This window comes from Orbicella franksi, chromosome 10 (assembly GCF_964199315.1).
Source record: "Orbicella franksi chromosome 10, jaOrbFran1.1, whole genome shotgun sequence".
NCBI classification, from domain to species: domain Eukaryota; kingdom Metazoa; phylum Cnidaria; class Anthozoa; order Scleractinia; family Merulinidae; genus Orbicella; species Orbicella franksi.
The window spans coordinates 18,992,851-19,011,404 of record NC_138154.1 but is presented as its reverse complement, the minus strand read 5'-3'; the positions used below and the strand labels follow the sequence as shown (position 1 = coordinate 19,011,404).

Genomic DNA, 18,554 nt, shown 5'->3' with positions numbered 1-18,554 from the left:
AATTGATCATTTTTGGCGTTGTTTCTGTTGCAGGATCGTCGACGGAATCCACTTCAGTTCCCATCGTCTTTTTGGCAAGGGGTTTGCGAAGGAACCTGGTGGGCAGTGGTTACCATGACAACAGTAGGGTAAGAAAATAAACATCTACTATGTAAATATCAGAGGATGAGAAGAGGGACATACATTCATTAAAACGCCTTACTAAATATATTTAACGAAGGAAAAAAAAACTGAGTTGGAATTTCCGAACGACACACAATTTTCAATACAAGTACCGAAATGCAGCCATTTCCTTTATTTTTATCGTTTCTTTCTTTGTTCCTACAATAGGTATGGAGATAGATCACCCAGGTCTTTGCTGGCCCGTATTTATGCGGCGGTCTGGATGATCATTGGTATGGTAACTCTCTCCACATTCACTGCAGACGTTTCATCTATATTGACGGCGAGAGAAATGATGCCTCGGAACACATATCTCAATAGAACTGTAAATATACTGATCATTTGCTAGTTAGGACTCAACTAGTTCTCTCTGAACACCGACACAGTGAGCCGCCTCCAGAAAATAAAGATTTCAAGGCTAAATAGTTCATTTTAGGTTAGCAATTGATAGATATGCACCAACTCAGCTGTTATCACCTCACTGTGCCAATGTTTTTAACCAGGAAAGCAGGAAGTCAATTGATTGCGAACAAATTAAATTTCATTTTTTCGCTTATTCCATTTCATTAAAATTCAACGATTGATTAAAATGATATTGACATAACAAATTTGTTTATTTTTGCATTAAAGACTAGTCCAGGCGTGGAGGTCATAATAGTTTTATTTGTATTGTAGATCGGAGTGCCTGTCGGCAGCAAGAATCTCTTTTCGAAGGAGTTCAGAGGGGGAACTATTAAAGGTAACTCAACTGAAATAATTTCCTTGTCGTCGTTTATGATCCACATGATGAGTTCTAGTTCTAATAAAAGCTTAATGTGATAGGCTGACAAAACAAAAGACGTAGTTGATGTTCAGTGTGCTGTTCTTAGGCCACAAGACGCAGAATTGCGTAATCTAATGCCTTTGTTTGTTTTTTTTTAAAAAAGGAAATTTATAGAATAGCAGAATCATAATATCATTCTAAAAGGCGCCGGCCACACTACGCCGGAAAAATTTGAAGACGCAGCAATCACCGGTCATTTTGGACTTATGTTTTTAGAAAACTCGGTCAGTGAAATCACATCACGCCATCCCAGCTCCGCTTTCAAAATGTTTTCCTTCCACACTAAAACGCAAAGCCAGTGTTTTCAAATTACTCTGGTTTGAAGAGCCTTTTCGAAAAGCCCCGTTCTCGTAACGTATTAGCGTGGGAGGAAGGCCTAACCGTAGTCTAACCGTTTCAAATCTCTCCGGCGTGACGAGGGCCTAATTGTAATCTGTTAGCTAGCAGGCTGAAAATTAGATATTCTAACTTGACTAAAAATTCGTCGAAAACATCCGGGAACTTCCTTTTGAGCATTGACGTAAGAGAGAATATTGGGAACCAAACGAGGAAATTGTTTCATACTCTTTACTCTATTAACGAATTTCCCTAGAGATGGCTTCCTTGAAAGATCTGAAAACCCACTTGCAAACTGGAAAAGGCTTGCACAGTATTGTCCTTTACACCTGTGTTGCCGATCACGACGCCGACAATAAGCAGATTCTGGAAGCACTGAAGCCTCACATCGTCGGAATCAGTATGAAGGTGATCAAAAAAAGATCTGCAACAAAAGACGACTTGGTGAAATGTGTGAGGGAGAAGATAGAAAAACATCCCGAAATCAATCCACTGACAGACATTGACGACGATGATGAATTAGAATTCTATGAAGAGGAGGACTGCAACATTGAGATGCGAGAACGCAGTCAGATGAAAAGTTCCCAGCACCGGGATTTGACCGCCATTATTTTGTACGCATCTTTGGGCCTGCTAACGGCAACTTTGATTGCTGGCAGTGTGTGGGATGTGACCAGGTCACGTAAACAAGGGAAAACTGTTGAAGGTACACTGTGTCATAGTTAAATAAACTTGTAACCAGTTATCACGACAAATATATTCAGGGAAAAGCATTTTGGATGGTGCTACATTCAAAGGCGCAGCTTATGAGAGAGCACTGACAAAACAAATAGTTTGACTTAATGAAGTTAAACATGTTTAAGGTATCAGTATACCCCAAATGATTCGTTGGCGCTGCTTTGAGGTCGGACGTTTGACGCAAACCCTAGTAAAGTATATATTTTTAAATATTTATTTTAAAAAAGTTAGGTTTTCCGAATATAGCGCCCTATTTCACAAAGTACAGAGGTTCACTTATCAAGTTCGTTTCCGGTCAGATTTGAACGAGAGGACGCGATCAACATCGCTATGTCTTCTTGGCACTTTTTTCTTAAAAAGCGATGTCGGGAAATTTTTATTACTTGTCTGGTTTGTTTTTGACACGCAGTTAAAGTTTGAGAGTTTACAAAACATGTGTTCTCTTCCCTAAAATGGTCATAACTTTTGAAAGAAACAAAAACTAAAAATTCCTCGACACCGTTCATTTGCCTGATTATCAGGCAACGGTCCCTCCAAATTTCTGCGAAAAACGTTGAAACCTCGCCAAAAACAAACTCAAAAGGTGTGCTTCACTCGCTGAAATTTTGTTTCGCGATACGAAGGAAAATACTTTGGGGCGCTCTTCTGGTGTAATGAGATAATTACACAAAACGTGTGAAAATAATGACGCGTTGATCAATGAAGTGAAGGCTCATCATACTTTACCAATACCGAGTTCGTTTCAATTACAAAGAGGGCTCAAATCTTGCTTCTGGCGACAAATATCCTTGTGCAAGATCTGAATTCCACCGCTCGTGCGCCCAGGTTAGTAAGAAAATAGTTTTTGTTTCCGTTTCTTCTTTTCAAATTTTAAAACGCCTTAGGTTAGAGAAGCCGTAGGTAACGATAGAGCGCACTCGTAAACAACGTAAAGCAAACCCACGAGATACCGATTGAGTTGAGATGGTACCATTACCGCTTCGAACGGCAAAAGCGCCAAGGAAATAATGCTTAGAGGATGTCAAATGCCTTCCTCGTCCAGTGCGAGCAACTTCTACTGCTTGAAGAAGGAACTTTTGTCGCTAGCCAGCTAACGCATCAGCCCAATTGTGATCGAATGTTTTTGAAACATTTCCGCCCTGGCCTTTTCCTTTGTGGTGCCTTCTTCGCACTTACAAATGGACACGAACTTTTGCGTTTCTTCGACGATATATTAAGCTCAAATCAACAGTCTATGCACGGAGAACACTCAGAACAGCTCGTCGACTACTATACCAAACGCAAACTTTTGACAATCGTACTACGCGGTAATCTGTCTCGCAACTTTTTAATGTACTTCTCGTGACAACCCGTTGACAGCTATCAGTTAGAGTTAATTAATGCAAAGAAAAGTTTTAGAATCAATCTTTTCTCATAGAAATTTTTTTTGAAAGAAAGATCCCAATAAGATCTATCTGAAAAGTAAAGAAACATGCAATTTTTCTGAAAAATGGTCAATTTTGGGGTATACTGATACCTTAAACAAGAAAAAACAACAACAGCAGTATTTCATTAATAATAAAACAGGAAAAAAAGTTAAGCGGCATTTTACTTTACACCACCGGTTAAAAGTCCGTTTTCAAATTCCTCCGACGCAGAGTGGACTGGATCTGAGTATCAGGAGGCAGCGTGGCCGAGTGGTCAGCGTGTCGAACTCGCAATCCAGCGGTCCCGGGTTCGAGTCTCACCCTGACCACTACATGTACCTGAATTTGTTTCTCGGTAGCCCCGAGTTCAAATCCTGGGCCCCGCTTGTAAATAGCTAACTGGTTTGGCTACGGCCAGTTGGGATTTTTAACAATGTTATGTTTATGTTGAAATATTTGTTTCAGTTGTTTGCTCGGCCCCACTAGCACTTGTGCTATAAACATTGCCGAGAGTAAATAAAGGTGTTTCGCTCGCTGTACAATTCACCGTTATCAAAGTATCAGTCGACGCTTTTGTCACAACAATTTAATTCCATTCGTCGGTAATTACTTCGAAAGCTAGAAATATATACAAAGGCGTGACCAAACGTAACATGAAACTAAACAAAAGAAACATGAGCACTTACCCGGTGGCTCAAGAGAGTTACAGCAAAACGGAACGAAAGCTTAAATCTACGGTAACCGTTACAAGGACGCTGATTGCGAAAGACTGATAGAATATGCAAATACGTTAACAGCGATGATTCATACATACATGTATCTAAACACGCGCCGGCTCAAAATAACGCACGTTCTTTCGTAAACGAAACAAGGACAGTGGAATCCAATTCGGTCTGTAATCATACGAGTGATAAACAAAATCGGACTCCCGCTTCGCGGTCGTCCGGTTTGTTAATCACGAGTATGATTACAGACTGAATTGGACGACACGATGTACTGTTACCAATTAATCAAAACTATGACAAAGTTCAAGAAACGAACCAACCATCGATTGATGGCCATTGATCGCTGAACGATTAAACGTCGTTATGAATGCTGAAAAACACAGCAGCTCACTCAACAAAGTGCACCGCAACAGCGCGCGCAAAATGACGCGTACTGTCCAATTACAACCAGGACGCGTACACTGTCCAACTAATGGTCAAATCGGGCTGCTGATAGCCAATCACGTTCGAGAATTTGCTATAGCTTTGCTTCATCACATTATTACACATTGAATTTACTATCTCTTTTCTGATTGTCCGAAAGCGTACAGTGAATTTTCGAAATCAGCACCTGTGACGTCATCTGGCTGCAGATTATACAATAATCATGTTAAGAACACTCAAGGTCACGGGTAATTATATGACCGCGGTGCATGATTTCTAAGGGTAATCATGTCAAGTTCGCGCGCTTTTGTGTTGCTTGCCGTCAGTGAAGAAACTTACGTCGACCTTGATTATTCTGGATATCACGAAACATTATCCAACAATTTTTTTATTATTCTGTTTGTGTGCATCATCGTCAGCTATTGGCGGCTAACAGTGATTTCTTAATACCCTGGAACACATTTTCAATCCGGCGTTTTCACAGCCATTTGGCCGGAAATAAGTTGAGGTGTCATAGCAGTATGAGCTAGCCAATAAATGCGCATTTTTTCGCTTGGGAAAAGAACGTATAGTTTTTGATAGCATGATCTATAATACAGTGATTCCTGGCGCAGTCTGATATAAGATTATATTTTTTCTCAGGTTATGTTGAAACCAGAGCGAGTTTCGGGAAAAATGCAACAGAGGAGCCGATAGAAATGAGCGTGACATTGGGAAGGGAGCATGAAAGAGAGAAATGAACATCTCGTCACATAATCTTGGCCTACGGTGACGACCGTCACGTTGATAACGAAACAAATTTAGAGAATAAGTTTAGCACTATATAGCTTAACACGAGCGTTAAGGGGATGGGGGATGGGAAGTCTCTCTATACTTCATAAATGCTCCGAGATTTATCGTATTTAAATGAGCTCAGTCTCGGCATTTTGAGTTATTTTGGTCACGTACAAGATTACCTTTAAATTCAAGAAAACCTAAAAGTAGTATTTTGCTAAAGTAGAAAAGCGCCAAAGAGATAAAAATGAACCATAAAGGAACAAGGATGGTTATGGATGAAGATTAACCATGAAACATTTAGGCTGAAGTTTTCAACATGACCAAACAGTGACTTAGCACCTTTAAGGCATCCAAGCCGATCTTGACGTGAGGGTATTCTAATGTCTAATGATTACGAGGACCTGTTACTAAGAGGTGGAGAAATGCTCGGATTCATCGTCGAATTATTAAGGCCACACTGCTAATTCCCAACCAGATTACTACATATCATAAATTTCGCACCATCTTGAATAAGCTGCTTTGGATTTAACGATTTTTAGAAGAGAACGCCCAAAGCTGCGAATAATCAAACCCAGTAAAGATGGCTTAAAATACCTAAAAAAAAAATAAATAAAATAAAATAAACTAAAAGTAACGCCAATTAATTGTAAAAAGTGTTCATTACAAATGAATTAAATGATGTACAAAATATGGCTGATCATCTTAATAACGAATATCTCACAGTTTCTGTTTGTTGCGTCTTTATTTCCTCAATGGCACGTATTTATATAAGTATTTATTTCTTGTATAGTCTTAGGTTAATCATTAAAGTGCATTATATTGTACACTTATTTACTACGCCTGTCAAAATAAAATGATAATGACAATAAAAACCAAGGCAATAATTGAATAAAACAAGGTTAGAAAATCAAAAGCTACTACCATGTAGCATTGTCAAGGAAATGCCTACACCATATTGTGGCAAATGGGAGGATAAACACACTTGATGAATGACACTTCTTCATTCTGTTCTATTAAATTTTGAGCGGTGCGGGGGTGGGAAGTTTGCCTTCTTTCACTTGGGTGCATTTGATCCGCTTAAAATGCATCTCCATCGTGTGGAATCTGCCATTTGTTTCAAACCACCTCCCCCCTAAAACAACAACAACAACAACAAAAACAACTGATAATGACCGGGCCTTGTATGGAGGGATGAGAACTACTGGAATTAGTTCGCGCATTATCGTGCGAGTGGAAAAGGTCTATAGCAGTTTTAATTTGTGATTGTTGTGTTTTGATAGTTACGAATACTTCCAAATGTGTAGGCTTTTCAAACCCTTTTGAACATTTTGGCATCACCATTACAAATCAAACTATCCTATATATATCTTGTAGCTTAAATGAAAGAAATCCTGGGGCGCGTTTCTCGAAGGTCTCGAAAAGCCGGAGCAAAATCTCAAACCTTATGATTACAGCGCCATTTTATTCACATATTCTTGATATCAACAGAGGTTCTTTTCACACACGAAGTTTCAGGCGTGTAAACCTCTCAGTTTCTAGATACAGAGAAATTAAAAATGGCTTTACGGGCCTGAAAAGTTTCCGGGACTTTCGAGGAACGGGCCCCGGGTCTCCTTGAAGAGGAACAGCTCACTTCCTGCTAATTATCCTTCATAGTGACTCAATACTGGCTCCCGGTACTCGGGTTGATAAATCGACTTAGAGAGGTTACCAACTACTTCATTAGTTTGTTCTGAAAATGGAAAAAGCATGAAAATGCGAAAAAAAAAAAAATTCGAGGTGGCCTAGATCTACTAAGTCAGGGTTTTGATAAATCGGAAATAAACAGTGTCTTAAACGAGGAAAACAGAAAAATCAGGAGCCCATCACTAGGAGCGTGCAGATCCCATACTAAGCCTATGTCACGCCATTTTTACGGACCGGTCTACTTTTAGGCTTCTTTACCTGCGAAATAGGTCAGTTCCGGTCTACATGAGCGCGCTCCTGAATAACCCAGTGTTCCCAGAAGAGGTTCTATTAGCCTACCATCTAGTAACTGGTCTTCTTCTTATACGTAATTTATATCGCCACGCAAATTTCCTTTCATTGCAAAAGGCGTTGCGTGACTGCGCGACTTATCTTTAATTACCTGCGTGATTGCCAAATGATGGCTCATCGTTAATTAGCTGCTGCTAAAACACAATTAGTTATAGGAACTACTGCAGGTCCTGTAGGAAGCTTGATATTGATGGAACAGCTGTTGCAGATTATTCTCGTTCAGCAGCATTAGTTCAGAGGGAAAGTCGTCGCTTGCAGTTCTTGGTATACTCACTGCTAGCTTTCTCGATGTCAACATTGTCTTCTGAAAGGTAAAGACATCATCCCAGTTCTTGTCTTAAATTAGCCTCTACTTTTATGAACGTGGAGGCCCGGCGTTTTGAGCCCTACAGTTCTCCAACGTCGCGATTATTTAAAGTAATTGTCTGCTCCACTTGCCAAAAAAGATAAGACAAATTTACCCTCGATTCTAAGAACCTTCTGAATATTAGAAACGATTTCCTTTCCCTGAGGTGATTCCAAAAATTGAATTCCCATGTATTTAAATATTGTTGAAATTAAAAATCAGTCACAAAATCCCAACTACAAATCATGGCTTTTCATTTGTCCAAAAGGATTTTTTTAGGTCGGATTAGTATTGGGGGAGAGAGGGAGGGGAGGGCTTAATATCGGGGGAGGGGGATCTCTCGTCTCTTGCAGCTCCTGGTTTGCTCGTGTCGCGGCGTTTGGTAGCCTGCTCCGAGGCTACTAAAAAGATTTAGCTCAGTGGGTTACCAAATTTTCTTAAACAAGGGGCACCGCGAGAAAATACAAACCTGGAAACACTCTTGCATGTTTAGTTTTTAAGACAGCATTCCACAGTGCTCCTGCCGCCAAGAGGATGACAAGAAGACCAGCGGAGATGCAAAGCAGGATGTCAGTAAGTCCCATATGTGAAGGTGTGGTTCTTGTGACATCACGGTATTTGCCGTGGCTGTAATTTTCAACGCAGCGATTCTATGGTAGAAATAAGGTGCGCGAGTAAACAACTCATTCTGCTAATTCACAGAGCAATACGACTGTCATCAGTTTAGTACGAAGGTTACCACGTCTAGTAAGGAAGGTCGTCGTTGGATTGTAACTGTAGTTCGAATTATGAAAAAGTTGACGAAGGCCCTTCTTTAAATGCAAATGTTATGGCGATTTGTAAGTGCATGTGTGCTTGAAGGGCGAATCAAATGTTAGGGTGAGAAAATCTGTCTGATCTGTTCCACGTTTTTGCTTTCCGAGTCTGTCTCGTCCAGGATGTTAGATGCCAGCTCATTTAACAAGGACTCCTCCCCATCCTCGTCCTCGTCCTCGTCCTCATCCTCCTCCTTCTCCTCCTTCTCCTCCTTCTTCTTCTGTTCCTATGTCTTATTTTCTGCCCATTGTCCCAAACATTTATTAAATTTCGAATGTAGTCTCCTCCTTTTTACTCTGCGTGGAATTTCCGCTCCGATGATAGGCAAGACATCCAGAACTTTGACGATCTTGAATTCTCGTTTTGTCCCATTTTCCTTGCAGGAAAACAGCCACGCTTTGTCAATCTTCCCGTCCTGAAGACTCTGAAATAGATCTTTCTCTGCAGAATATTCTACGAATAAAAATAGAATAGAATTTTAATAGTAGAAATTTAACATAGGGTTATGAATCTCCTACTATATGACTGAGGTGACTGGATTTTTTTTTTGGGGGGGGGGAGGGGTTGTTGGATGTGAAGGTGCTTGGGTTGGTCGATTGGTTGACGAATGAGTAGATAGATGGATGTGTAGGTAAGCTGACTACTTGCGTCATCACAAATTGTAGTGATGCTAAGGGAGACTGATAAAATGAAATTATAGTTAGAAGATTCAAATTAATTCTGTTGGGCTTGATTAACGTGCGAAGGTAAAAGATAAAAATTGAAACCTAACGGAATATTCAGCATATACCTATCAAGTTAGCTCCCTCGCGTTGATTTGCGAAAAATTCCTTGCTTCCATAAGGCACGCCGATCTGAAATATTCAATTAAAAGATTTGTTAAACAACTGATATCGCCAACCCAAAATCCTGGAACCATGTCCACGATTATGAAAAGCCCGACCATGTACTACACAGCAAACACAACCAGAATTTGAGAACACACACAAAAAAACTAGAATACGCTCACTCTCGGTTTGTGCATTCAGTATCAGTGTCACGTACTCACATATAAACGAAGGAGGGAGCGTGGCCCAGTGGTTTAGGGCGCTGGTGTTGTAATCCGGAGGTCCCTGGCTCAAGGCCTCCACCCTGCCACTAGCGGGATTTGTTTCTCGGTAGTTCCGAGTTCAAATCCTCGGTCACGTTTTGTAAATAGCCAACTGGTCTGCCTCCTGCCAGTTGGGATTTTTAATTATGTTACGTTTATTTGAAATATTTATTTTCTTTGTTTCAGTGGCATGCCTGTAAACTAGCTAAGCTTAGTGCTTTTATAGCTAAGTACATGACCACCATGCTCGTGTCATGTTGATTAATTCACCTTCACATTTCATTACGGAGCTTAAAATTTACCATCTTTATTAACTTATCACTACTCACGATGACTTCGATAGCATTGATCCTAGCAGTACGCAGGACACCTGTCATACATAAACTCAGTTAAATGACCTTGCTCTCCATGAGTTCTCGTAGCTCAGTGGATAGAGCGCCCGGCCGGTGTTCGGGAGGTCATGGGTTTCGATTCCTGTCGGGGACTCAGAATTTTTCTTTGTCCCATGCTCGTGTCATGTTGATTAATGCACCTTCACAAGATTTACATTTTACATTTTTTTTTACCTACAGTTTGCCAACATTGGATCTGAGCGCGCATTGTTTTCTTCATCTTATTTATTAATTCATGTTTGCTCTTGTGATTTGTCAATTAAGCGGCCATATTCTATTGAATGGCCAGCAAAAATTTGGACTGTTTTTGTCATTATAATGTCTCGTGATTTATCATCAACCTTTCTCAACGTTCCGACTGACAAACAAAAGTGTAAAACGTTTCGATTCCTTAAAATATTAACGTACGTAGCACATTTAAAGCCGTTCGGTGTGACTTGAAAGGACAGATACACAGTAGAGATATAATAAGTATCTTGCTAGTCTCGTCTTCTCGGTCCATATAGTAGTTACAGATTTTCGTTTTCTAGTTTGAATTTATGGCGCAGGCGATAAAATACAGTATGTCAAATTTTGAGCCGAATTAATTGGGCCTTAAAAATTCAAAGCGTCAAGTTAAAACCAGGCTTAAAATGGTTTCATACGTTGTAACCAAATTCCTCATCCAAGGGGCGGGGACCATCAGCTGTGATGACGGAGGCGATCTGGGCAGTAAAGTATGTCGTCAGCAACATTCCAGTAAACATCCAGAGTGAAGCGTAAACTCGCCCCAGGAATGACTTCGGCGTCTTGTCACCATAGCTACCGAAAAAAGTGATGTTTGAGAAGCCGTACCTTTAAAACTTTGGTAACTGTCAGCAATGAATGAACGAACGAAGAACGATCAAACAGATATATGAATAAATGAATGAAGGAATGAAGGAAGGAAGGGAGTAAGAGATTGAAGGAATAAATCAACTAAAAGTACAGTACAAACAATGAGCAATTATATGATTGATTGATTAAACAAAAGTTTGGAGTGAATAAATCAGTGGATGAACGAATGGAGTAATAAACAGGCGAATGGATGAATCAACGAAAAGAACAAACAATGGAACGAATCTATGATTGACTGATTGATTGATTGATCAAAATATGGGCTCGGGGCTAATAAATGAATGAATTAACGAACAATTGAATTATGAATTAAATTGAATGATGAATTAGATGAGGTATTTACCTCATCATCTCAAGTTAGTTTAATGGGTGAGATCAGTTGACTTTTGAGTCCACGTGGTTTGAGCATCTCTCTTTATAACGTAAACGGCACATTCTCCTGTTCAGATGAGTGATGCTGATGTACCGTTAAAACTCATAACTAAACGACCTTAAAGAAATAAACGCGGGTAGAAAAGGAACTCATGTTTTGAACCCGATATACAAATGTACTCCGTCGCTCGAAAAAAAACCTGCTTTTAGTTTTCCCCTTTTTGGCATGTTACTAATGGTTTCAGTAAAATGTGACGAACAATAATAACAAAGAAGACGCGTGTAGGCGTCGTACGCGTAAATCCATAGTGTCGTTACATCAATTTCAATGTCGCTTTTCTTGTATTTTGATTAATGGATAAACTCTGCTGAAACAGGTCAGAAAGCTGTCAAAACTTAAGATGTCAAACCTAAACAAATGATCAAAAATTTAATCTAATGGAAACGATGACCTCTCGCATAAATTGCACAATTTAGACAGTTTGCAGGGCATCATTTTCTGTTGTTTGCGAATTAAAGTAACGCTATTATCGCTCCCGGAAGACAGAACGGGGAAAAAAAAATGCCTTATCCATGGGCGTGCGTTAGATACGAGTGATAAATAACCAACGAGGCGAGGAGATAGTAATTGTGCTACTCCCTGTTTTTCTGTTTTAATGTTGCGTCAAACCATCGCGATTGGCATAAATGTTTTTTACAACGGTTTTATGAACAAGCAGCCCAAAATTTGTGACACGCTGTTCATTATAAGATTTTTTAAATGACGGGGGCGTAGCCAGGATTTTTAAAGGGGGGGAGGTCACACTGTGCCAAAGTGAGGGTACTTACGCTCACCTGTTGTAGGTTGATTACTTAAAAAAAGGCTTACAAAAGGGGGCAGTCACGGGCACCCCTAGCCCCCCCTAGCTACGCCCCTGAATGAACACCAGAGGAAAGCAAGTCTTTCTAATGTAATAGTCTCCTCCAGCGATGTCTATATTTTAGTAAGTCACAACTAGACGTTTAAGTCTAGCATGAAGATCTGAAGTGATCGCGGAGTGAAACAAGGATAGTTTGTCGGTTCATTCCGTCAATCGTGCCATGGCTACAGCTTTCGTTCATTCAGTTCTGATAAGACAAACATTTACAAGCATATTCCGTATTTTTTAGTTTCAAACTACGTGTATTAATTAGCAGCTAGTTAATTGTGATATTTTTCCTTCTGTTGCACAACAAATACTCCTTACATTTACCCATTTTCAGTTAGCCATTTCAAATTTCGCAAATAATGTAAATTTTCTAAAAAGGTCTACTTCTTGTGACAAACTAATAAATATCCGAGAACCAATAACAAAGCTAGAAATTCAATAACAGACGGTTTTAATTTAATAAGTTAGAGAATTAAACATCGCGTTGGGTTTTTCCCGTTTTTGTCGTCCGCTGTTTACCGCTTGAAATTTCCTTTTGTCAGAGAGCCTGCTTTGACTCCTAACGACAAACGATGTCTTCCTCTCTTCTTATCCTTAAAATCATCGGAATTCTCTTTATGTACATATTCATAACTGAATAGTTTTTTCAGAATAATTAAAGATGTATGTAAATCCTTACCCCACTGTTATCATGGTAACTATTGCCCACCACAAACCTTCTAGAGTCCCTCGCCAAAATGACTGTGGAAAATTCCCGGAGTTTGCTCTGTGATCCTACAAGAGAGGCACATAATTTTAATGTTACTTCGGTGTGCTAAATGTTCAAACTAACTGTAACCAACCTACCAACTGACCGACTAATTTTGACTGAATAACTGATTAAGTAACTACCTAACTTCCACTAATGCGTTAATTAGATTAACTTAGTTAAATATTTAATTAGAGCTTAATGACCAGTGTAATTATATATTTAGCGAACGCACATCCATAGCTCATCACGCACTAATACACCCATCAAGTGGCGCGTTTGCCAAGCCTGGACCCATTTTAGAAACCCCCTCCCGCTGTTCTTCACGAAGTAAAAAACCTGTCGATTGTCGAGTGCTCATCAGCTGGCAATACCTAAATGCTACAAGATCGATTTTAACCCGCTGGGCAGCAGCTTCGTGTCACCGCACCTACCATTATTTTGCCATGAGAACACCGTTCGTAATGAGAATAGCGATATAAATATAGAAATACGAATGTGACTTACACGATCGAAAGTTGACTCCGTCTGAGTTCTTAGATGGACAAATTAGAACCCTTGGTTTCTCGGCCTTTTGCCCCGTTTTGCGTGAAATAATGATAACATAAAGGCTTTTATTAATACTTACCAGAAACCAGATTATGATTCCCGATATTGTAGCCGCCATCAAGGAAAAAACAAACAGCTTCCATATTTGAGCACAAGCGCTTAAAATTTGGCTTGCAGCGTTGGTCGGGTTTTCCTTCGTAGCTAAGTAAGGTCTTGGTAGCACTTTCAGTGGAATTGTGGGATTCTGAGAGATGACCGGGAACGTGATTTTCATCCTTGGCCCATGATCGCAAGGACGTTTGTCCTCCTTAATAGCCTTAAGGCAATTATTTGTGACATTTGCGATTTTACGAACTACATTTTCCCAAACAGACTCTTCACGCTCTAGACCTTCGGTAAAAAACCCAAATGGAAACTTATTATCTTTTATAATCTTAACACAATCGGTTTGATATTGTAAACGTACACCCACTGTGACGCTTAACGTAACAAAGAGACCGAGAAAAACCTTTAGAGCCATTTCCCTACAAAATTATGACTAACTTTTTCCTTCTTCTTGCAATGCTCACTGTGTTTATTTAAGGTAACATCATACAGGATTTAAGTTGAATTAACCAATAGTTTTATCGCTTTTTACGTAGTCCAGTTTGTCAGTAAAACGTATTATGCTGCACTAAATAGTAAATATTATTAACTTGCTATTAGTTAAAAACAGTATCATAGAATAAAAATAGGTATCATAATAAGTACTTTTATTTATTTATAACCAGATGCTTTTTTATGTTTCTGTGGCAAGCCATGTAAATGCAATGGAGACGATTTTTGACTCGCAGCAGATCAACACAATTGATTGAAATTCATGAATAAAATAAATTTGGGAAGCTGACACTCGTGTCTGTGGTTACATCGGGTAGGAAGCTAGGCTGTTAACGTTCTTAGAAACAAAAGCAACACTTCTGGTATTTTGGCACGATGAAGCTAGGGCTTAAAACAGCCGTAGATGTTTTTTGGGCTTAAAGATGTCAAAACTTTCCCGCTGAAACTTAACTACTCGCGCGCACCGCATAAGTTTAACGCCTGAAAGATTACTGTTACTAGATAAATATATTGGGAATTTTGGTCGAATTTGGGTACGATAAATACTGATCTAATCTTACAATTCTGGGTACACTTCGGCGGCATATCATTGACAAGTTTGTTTGGTCTCACCATGGGTACTTTGACTCAACGTCTAGCCAAAATACGAACCATGGTTCGACCTAACACGTTTCATGCGCCGCTGATACCTAATCGTGCCTTTTGATAGCTTCGGGCCGGAGCAGCCAAACTTGATATGATTAGGTATAATGTCAGAAGGTAAATTTTCTCTTTTCGCGCCATCACTGTGCCAACACCTCGTCCTTGTTCCGTGTTTCTATCGGGTCTTAGTATAAATTTACTAGCGCTCTATCATGAATACCGTTTTCTTATTGCCCACAACTCTACTCGCCATCTATATTCTGTTGTAGATAGCCTGGAAGTGTGCAGTTGACAAAACGCAGCTGCTTCTTTGCGTTTTCTAAGTGCCTGCGAAGAGCAGTTTTAAAATAAAGTTTTGAACGACTAATAGATTTATACTATTAGATTATTCATTCCTGATTACCCAACTACCTGAACTACCACGCTTTGGTTCATATGTGGAAGCTGTTCGTGTTTTGCCTGATAGCAGCTGCGATATCAGGGCTCATGATCTGGTTTCTTGTAAGTATTAACAGAAGCTGTATATTATTTTTCCACGCGAAGCGAATTCGTAGGCCGAGCGCGCAGGCCTTGAAGAATTTGTCTTCGCTCAAAGATGTTATGAGACGCATTTTTGCAGGGGAAATGGAGAAGGCGTATCAGCTGTTCAGAGAAAAGCGAAAAATCTAGTCTCGCTTCATGCTACGTAAACTGGAATTTAAAAGGCCCGGTCCGTATCTATCGAACCTTAATGTTTGAAGAAAGAATTTGCTTTGAATGTTCTTTACTATGCGATGCGAACTAACACGAATTGCCGATAGGAAACAAAAAATAACTGGACTTTCTCTTCATTGTCGTTTAAACGTCTGCGCAAACGTATTTACATTCGGGTTCGAATTAATTAAATGATTAATATAGATCGTTTTCAAGCACGTGAGTTCATCATTCCAAAATCCAAAACTAAAAAGCCACGAAAGTTTTTATCCTCATCAGGCGTGAGAGAATCTAAATTTATATCTGTTTACAACTTTTCAGCTCAATAGCGTGCTTGGGTTGGAAACCAGCGCAGTATGAAGTTCAGAGTTATGGCGGTGCGTGACATACCTCTCCGATCGCGTTTGTGGAAAAATATACATTTATCTAGTGATTTCTAGCCTTTTTAGGAGTTCAAGTGTTAGGTAAAGTGCTTGTGTGAATGTTTGCTGGTTTAGTTCAGATAATCAGCCGCCTAAAGTAAGCCAAAGTAAGTTCCAGATGTTTACACTATTTTCCGGCCGCCATGGTGGAACAAAGAGCTCCACCAACATGGCGGCTCCATACTGAGCTCTGTAAAGTTGCGCAAAACATTTCGACGAATATCTGAAGTTTGGGAGAACGCAGAGACCTAAAACTTGGAGAGGTGTCTTCTTTACCTATCTACTGTAACATTACAGTTTCTTGACTTTATCCACTGAATAGTTTTCGATTTAGTTTTTCGTTGCGATCTATAGCGTAGATAATTATTTATTCAAGGTTTCAGTTTCAGATATCAAAAATAGATTTACCAAAGCGTCATTGAATACTGCATATTAACTTCAACATCTTTCATTTTCGAGTTTTCGTTTGCACTTATTTCAACATTAACAGAAATTGATAATCGCCAGTCAAACCTATCTGCAAGAATTTCTTGAATATGAATTTAAAAAACAAAAAAACAACAACAACAACAACAAAAACAATTCCATGCTTTCTTAAAAGTGTGTAGCGCAGGTTTCAAAATTGTTATCAAAACGGTTTGCGCGCCACGACAGTTCTAATGCTCTCACAGCCTTTCAGCAGAAATTGAAGGAAAAAGAAGACAATTCAAACTCTCGATTGCAGAGTCAGAAAATTCGGAGGCGATAATAATAGTAATTATGGGTTGCTTTTAAAGACCATTATTTATCATTGCATGTTCAGAGATATTGATTACATACACCAGCTGCCTGTTTAGTTAAAGAACAAATATGCGATATGTGCTGCTGTGATAATAGCTATGTGCAATTGTCTTCATAGGATCGCAAAACGAATTCTGATCATTTTCCAAAGTCGTTTTGGAGAGGGACTGGAGGAGGTTTGTGGTGGGCAATCGTTACCATGACAACAGTGGGGTAAGCTTTTGCATATACTTTCAAATATTCTTCTGCGGATAAAATGCCACAGATCAGGAGCAAATGATTTCTTTCTTTGGTGTTGGTACCATATAAAATAAAGAGTTCAAACACCAAACGCCGCAAATAACAAAGAGGTAAAATAAACGCGATGCTCAGTATTCCAAGTTAATCCGTCTGGTTGGCGTCTGGAGATCCAAGCTTTGTTTTATTTGTCACCTGCAAAGAGTTTAGAATTAAAAATAACGACAATGACATTTTGTTCTGAAATAAAAGAAAACAGTTTTCCGCAATATATATTTTCTCCGAATATTCCAAACGTTAAGAATATTTTAATTTCTACTTGTTGGTTTTCCCTTTTTTCGATTGATGAAGATTCCTCGCACTGGAAGTTTTAATCTGTTAATAGATTTGACATCTTTTTGGCATTTTTTGACGTGTTCCGTTAGATTTGACCAATGAAAATCAAAGGCGTCTGGCACTAGGGTCGACGTGTTAAAATTAACAGTTATCTCATGCATTGCAAGAAGTCACGAAGCAACAAGAAACTAGAGTTGTTCTCGTTGCCCTTTGATCAAAGCCCGTGCTTCTTTCATTTTCGTGCTCTCCAAAATCTTAACTCGATTGTAAAAACGTATCTACAAGGATGAATCAAGTGTTGAATTTTGTAACATCTCGTTTGGAAATGTAAAAAAGAATCAGGGGAAAACTATGTTTAGCAAGGTTTAATTAAGCGAAACGTGATGGTTGCCATGCCAGGTGTTTCATTGCGTTTATCACTCAGGGTTGGTAATTTGGTAATCTTCTCATGCCCACGCCTCTGATGCGTCATCGGATTATGACGCACACTGTTCGTGCTTGTACTGAATTGGGTTGCTATTTTGAATCAGTTTTGAAGCCGTCATCAACTTGTTGTTCGCATTGTCCGTGCACTTGTTGTCAGAACAGTTTTGATTATTGGTTACATCGAACAGAAATCAGAAATTTGAATTTCATCCAAAGCTTTGTCGATCGATAAAATATAGACTTTTTCAGTATTGGGGTCAAAATATTAGCTCTTTGGATCAATCATTCGATCATTCAGTCACTCATTCATTCATTCATTCATTCATTCATTCATTCATTCATTCCATCCATCCATCCATCCATCCATCAATCATTCATTCAATCAATCAATCAATCAATCAATCAATCAATCAATTAGTGAGTCACTCAGTCTGTTCAGACAGTCCTTCATCGATGTGCTTAACAACAGTTGTTAGATTTCAAAAGAATATTTCATTTCCTCGGTAGCTATGGTGACAAGACACCTAAGTCATTCCTGGGGCGAGTTTACGCTTCACTGTGGATGTTCATTGGAATGTTGCTGATGTCATCCTTTACGGCCCAGATCTCCTCTACCATAACAACCGACGGTTTGCGCCCTTTAGATGAGGATTTTGGATACAAAGTATGAAAGCTTTACATAACGTCATAGCTAAGCATGCAATCCCGAGTAAAAACCTTATAACACTTTCGGAAATTGGAAATTCAACTTATCATGCCAAGGACGTCCTTGGTAAATTGTGGTAGATTAGAACTTATGAATCTTTGTACATATCAGAAGCGAATTACTAGAACATAAATGCTTCATTTTGGTCATTTTTTGGGTAGTATTCTCCTCTACCTCAACTCACGCGTTGT

The 18,554-nt window shown here is 39.3% G+C and overlaps 3 protein-coding genes across 3 annotated transcripts; 2 read left to right on the top strand and 1 right to left on the bottom strand.

The window, feature by feature from the left end:
• On the top strand, positions 1-5,977 carry LOC145500812 (uncharacterized). The gene is made up of 5 exons (XM_081480349.1): positions 1-128; positions 331-487; positions 838-901; positions 1,578-2,027; positions 5,256-5,977. The coding sequence occupies exons 1-5, from the start codon at positions 115-117 to the stop codon at positions 5,351-5,353; spliced, it is 783 nt and encodes a 260-aa protein (XP_081336475.1). The 5' UTR covers positions 1-114; the 3' UTR covers positions 5,354-5,977.
• Positions 5,978-9,134: 3,157 nt separating this feature from the next.
• LOC145500843 (uncharacterized) lies at positions 9,135-14,044 on the bottom strand. The gene is made up of 4 exons (XM_081480377.1): positions 13,604-14,044; positions 12,907-13,001; positions 10,716-10,872; positions 9,135-9,443 (listed from the first exon to the last, which is right to left on the bottom strand). Exons 1-4 carry the CDS (start codon positions 14,042-14,044, stop codon positions 9,369-9,371), a joined length of 768 nt encoding a protein of 255 aa, XP_081336503.1. The 3' UTR covers positions 9,135-9,368.
• Positions 14,045-14,255: 211 nt separating this feature from the next.
• On the top strand, positions 14,256-18,434 carry LOC145500830 (potassium voltage-gated channel protein egl-36-like). The gene is made up of 3 exons (XM_081480369.1): positions 14,256-15,264; positions 16,777-16,871; positions 18,165-18,434. Exons 1-3 carry the CDS (start codon positions 15,199-15,201, stop codon positions 18,325-18,327), a joined length of 324 nt encoding a protein of 107 aa, XP_081336495.1. The 5' UTR covers positions 14,256-15,198; the 3' UTR covers positions 18,328-18,434.
• Positions 18,435-18,554: the final 120 nt, after the last annotated feature.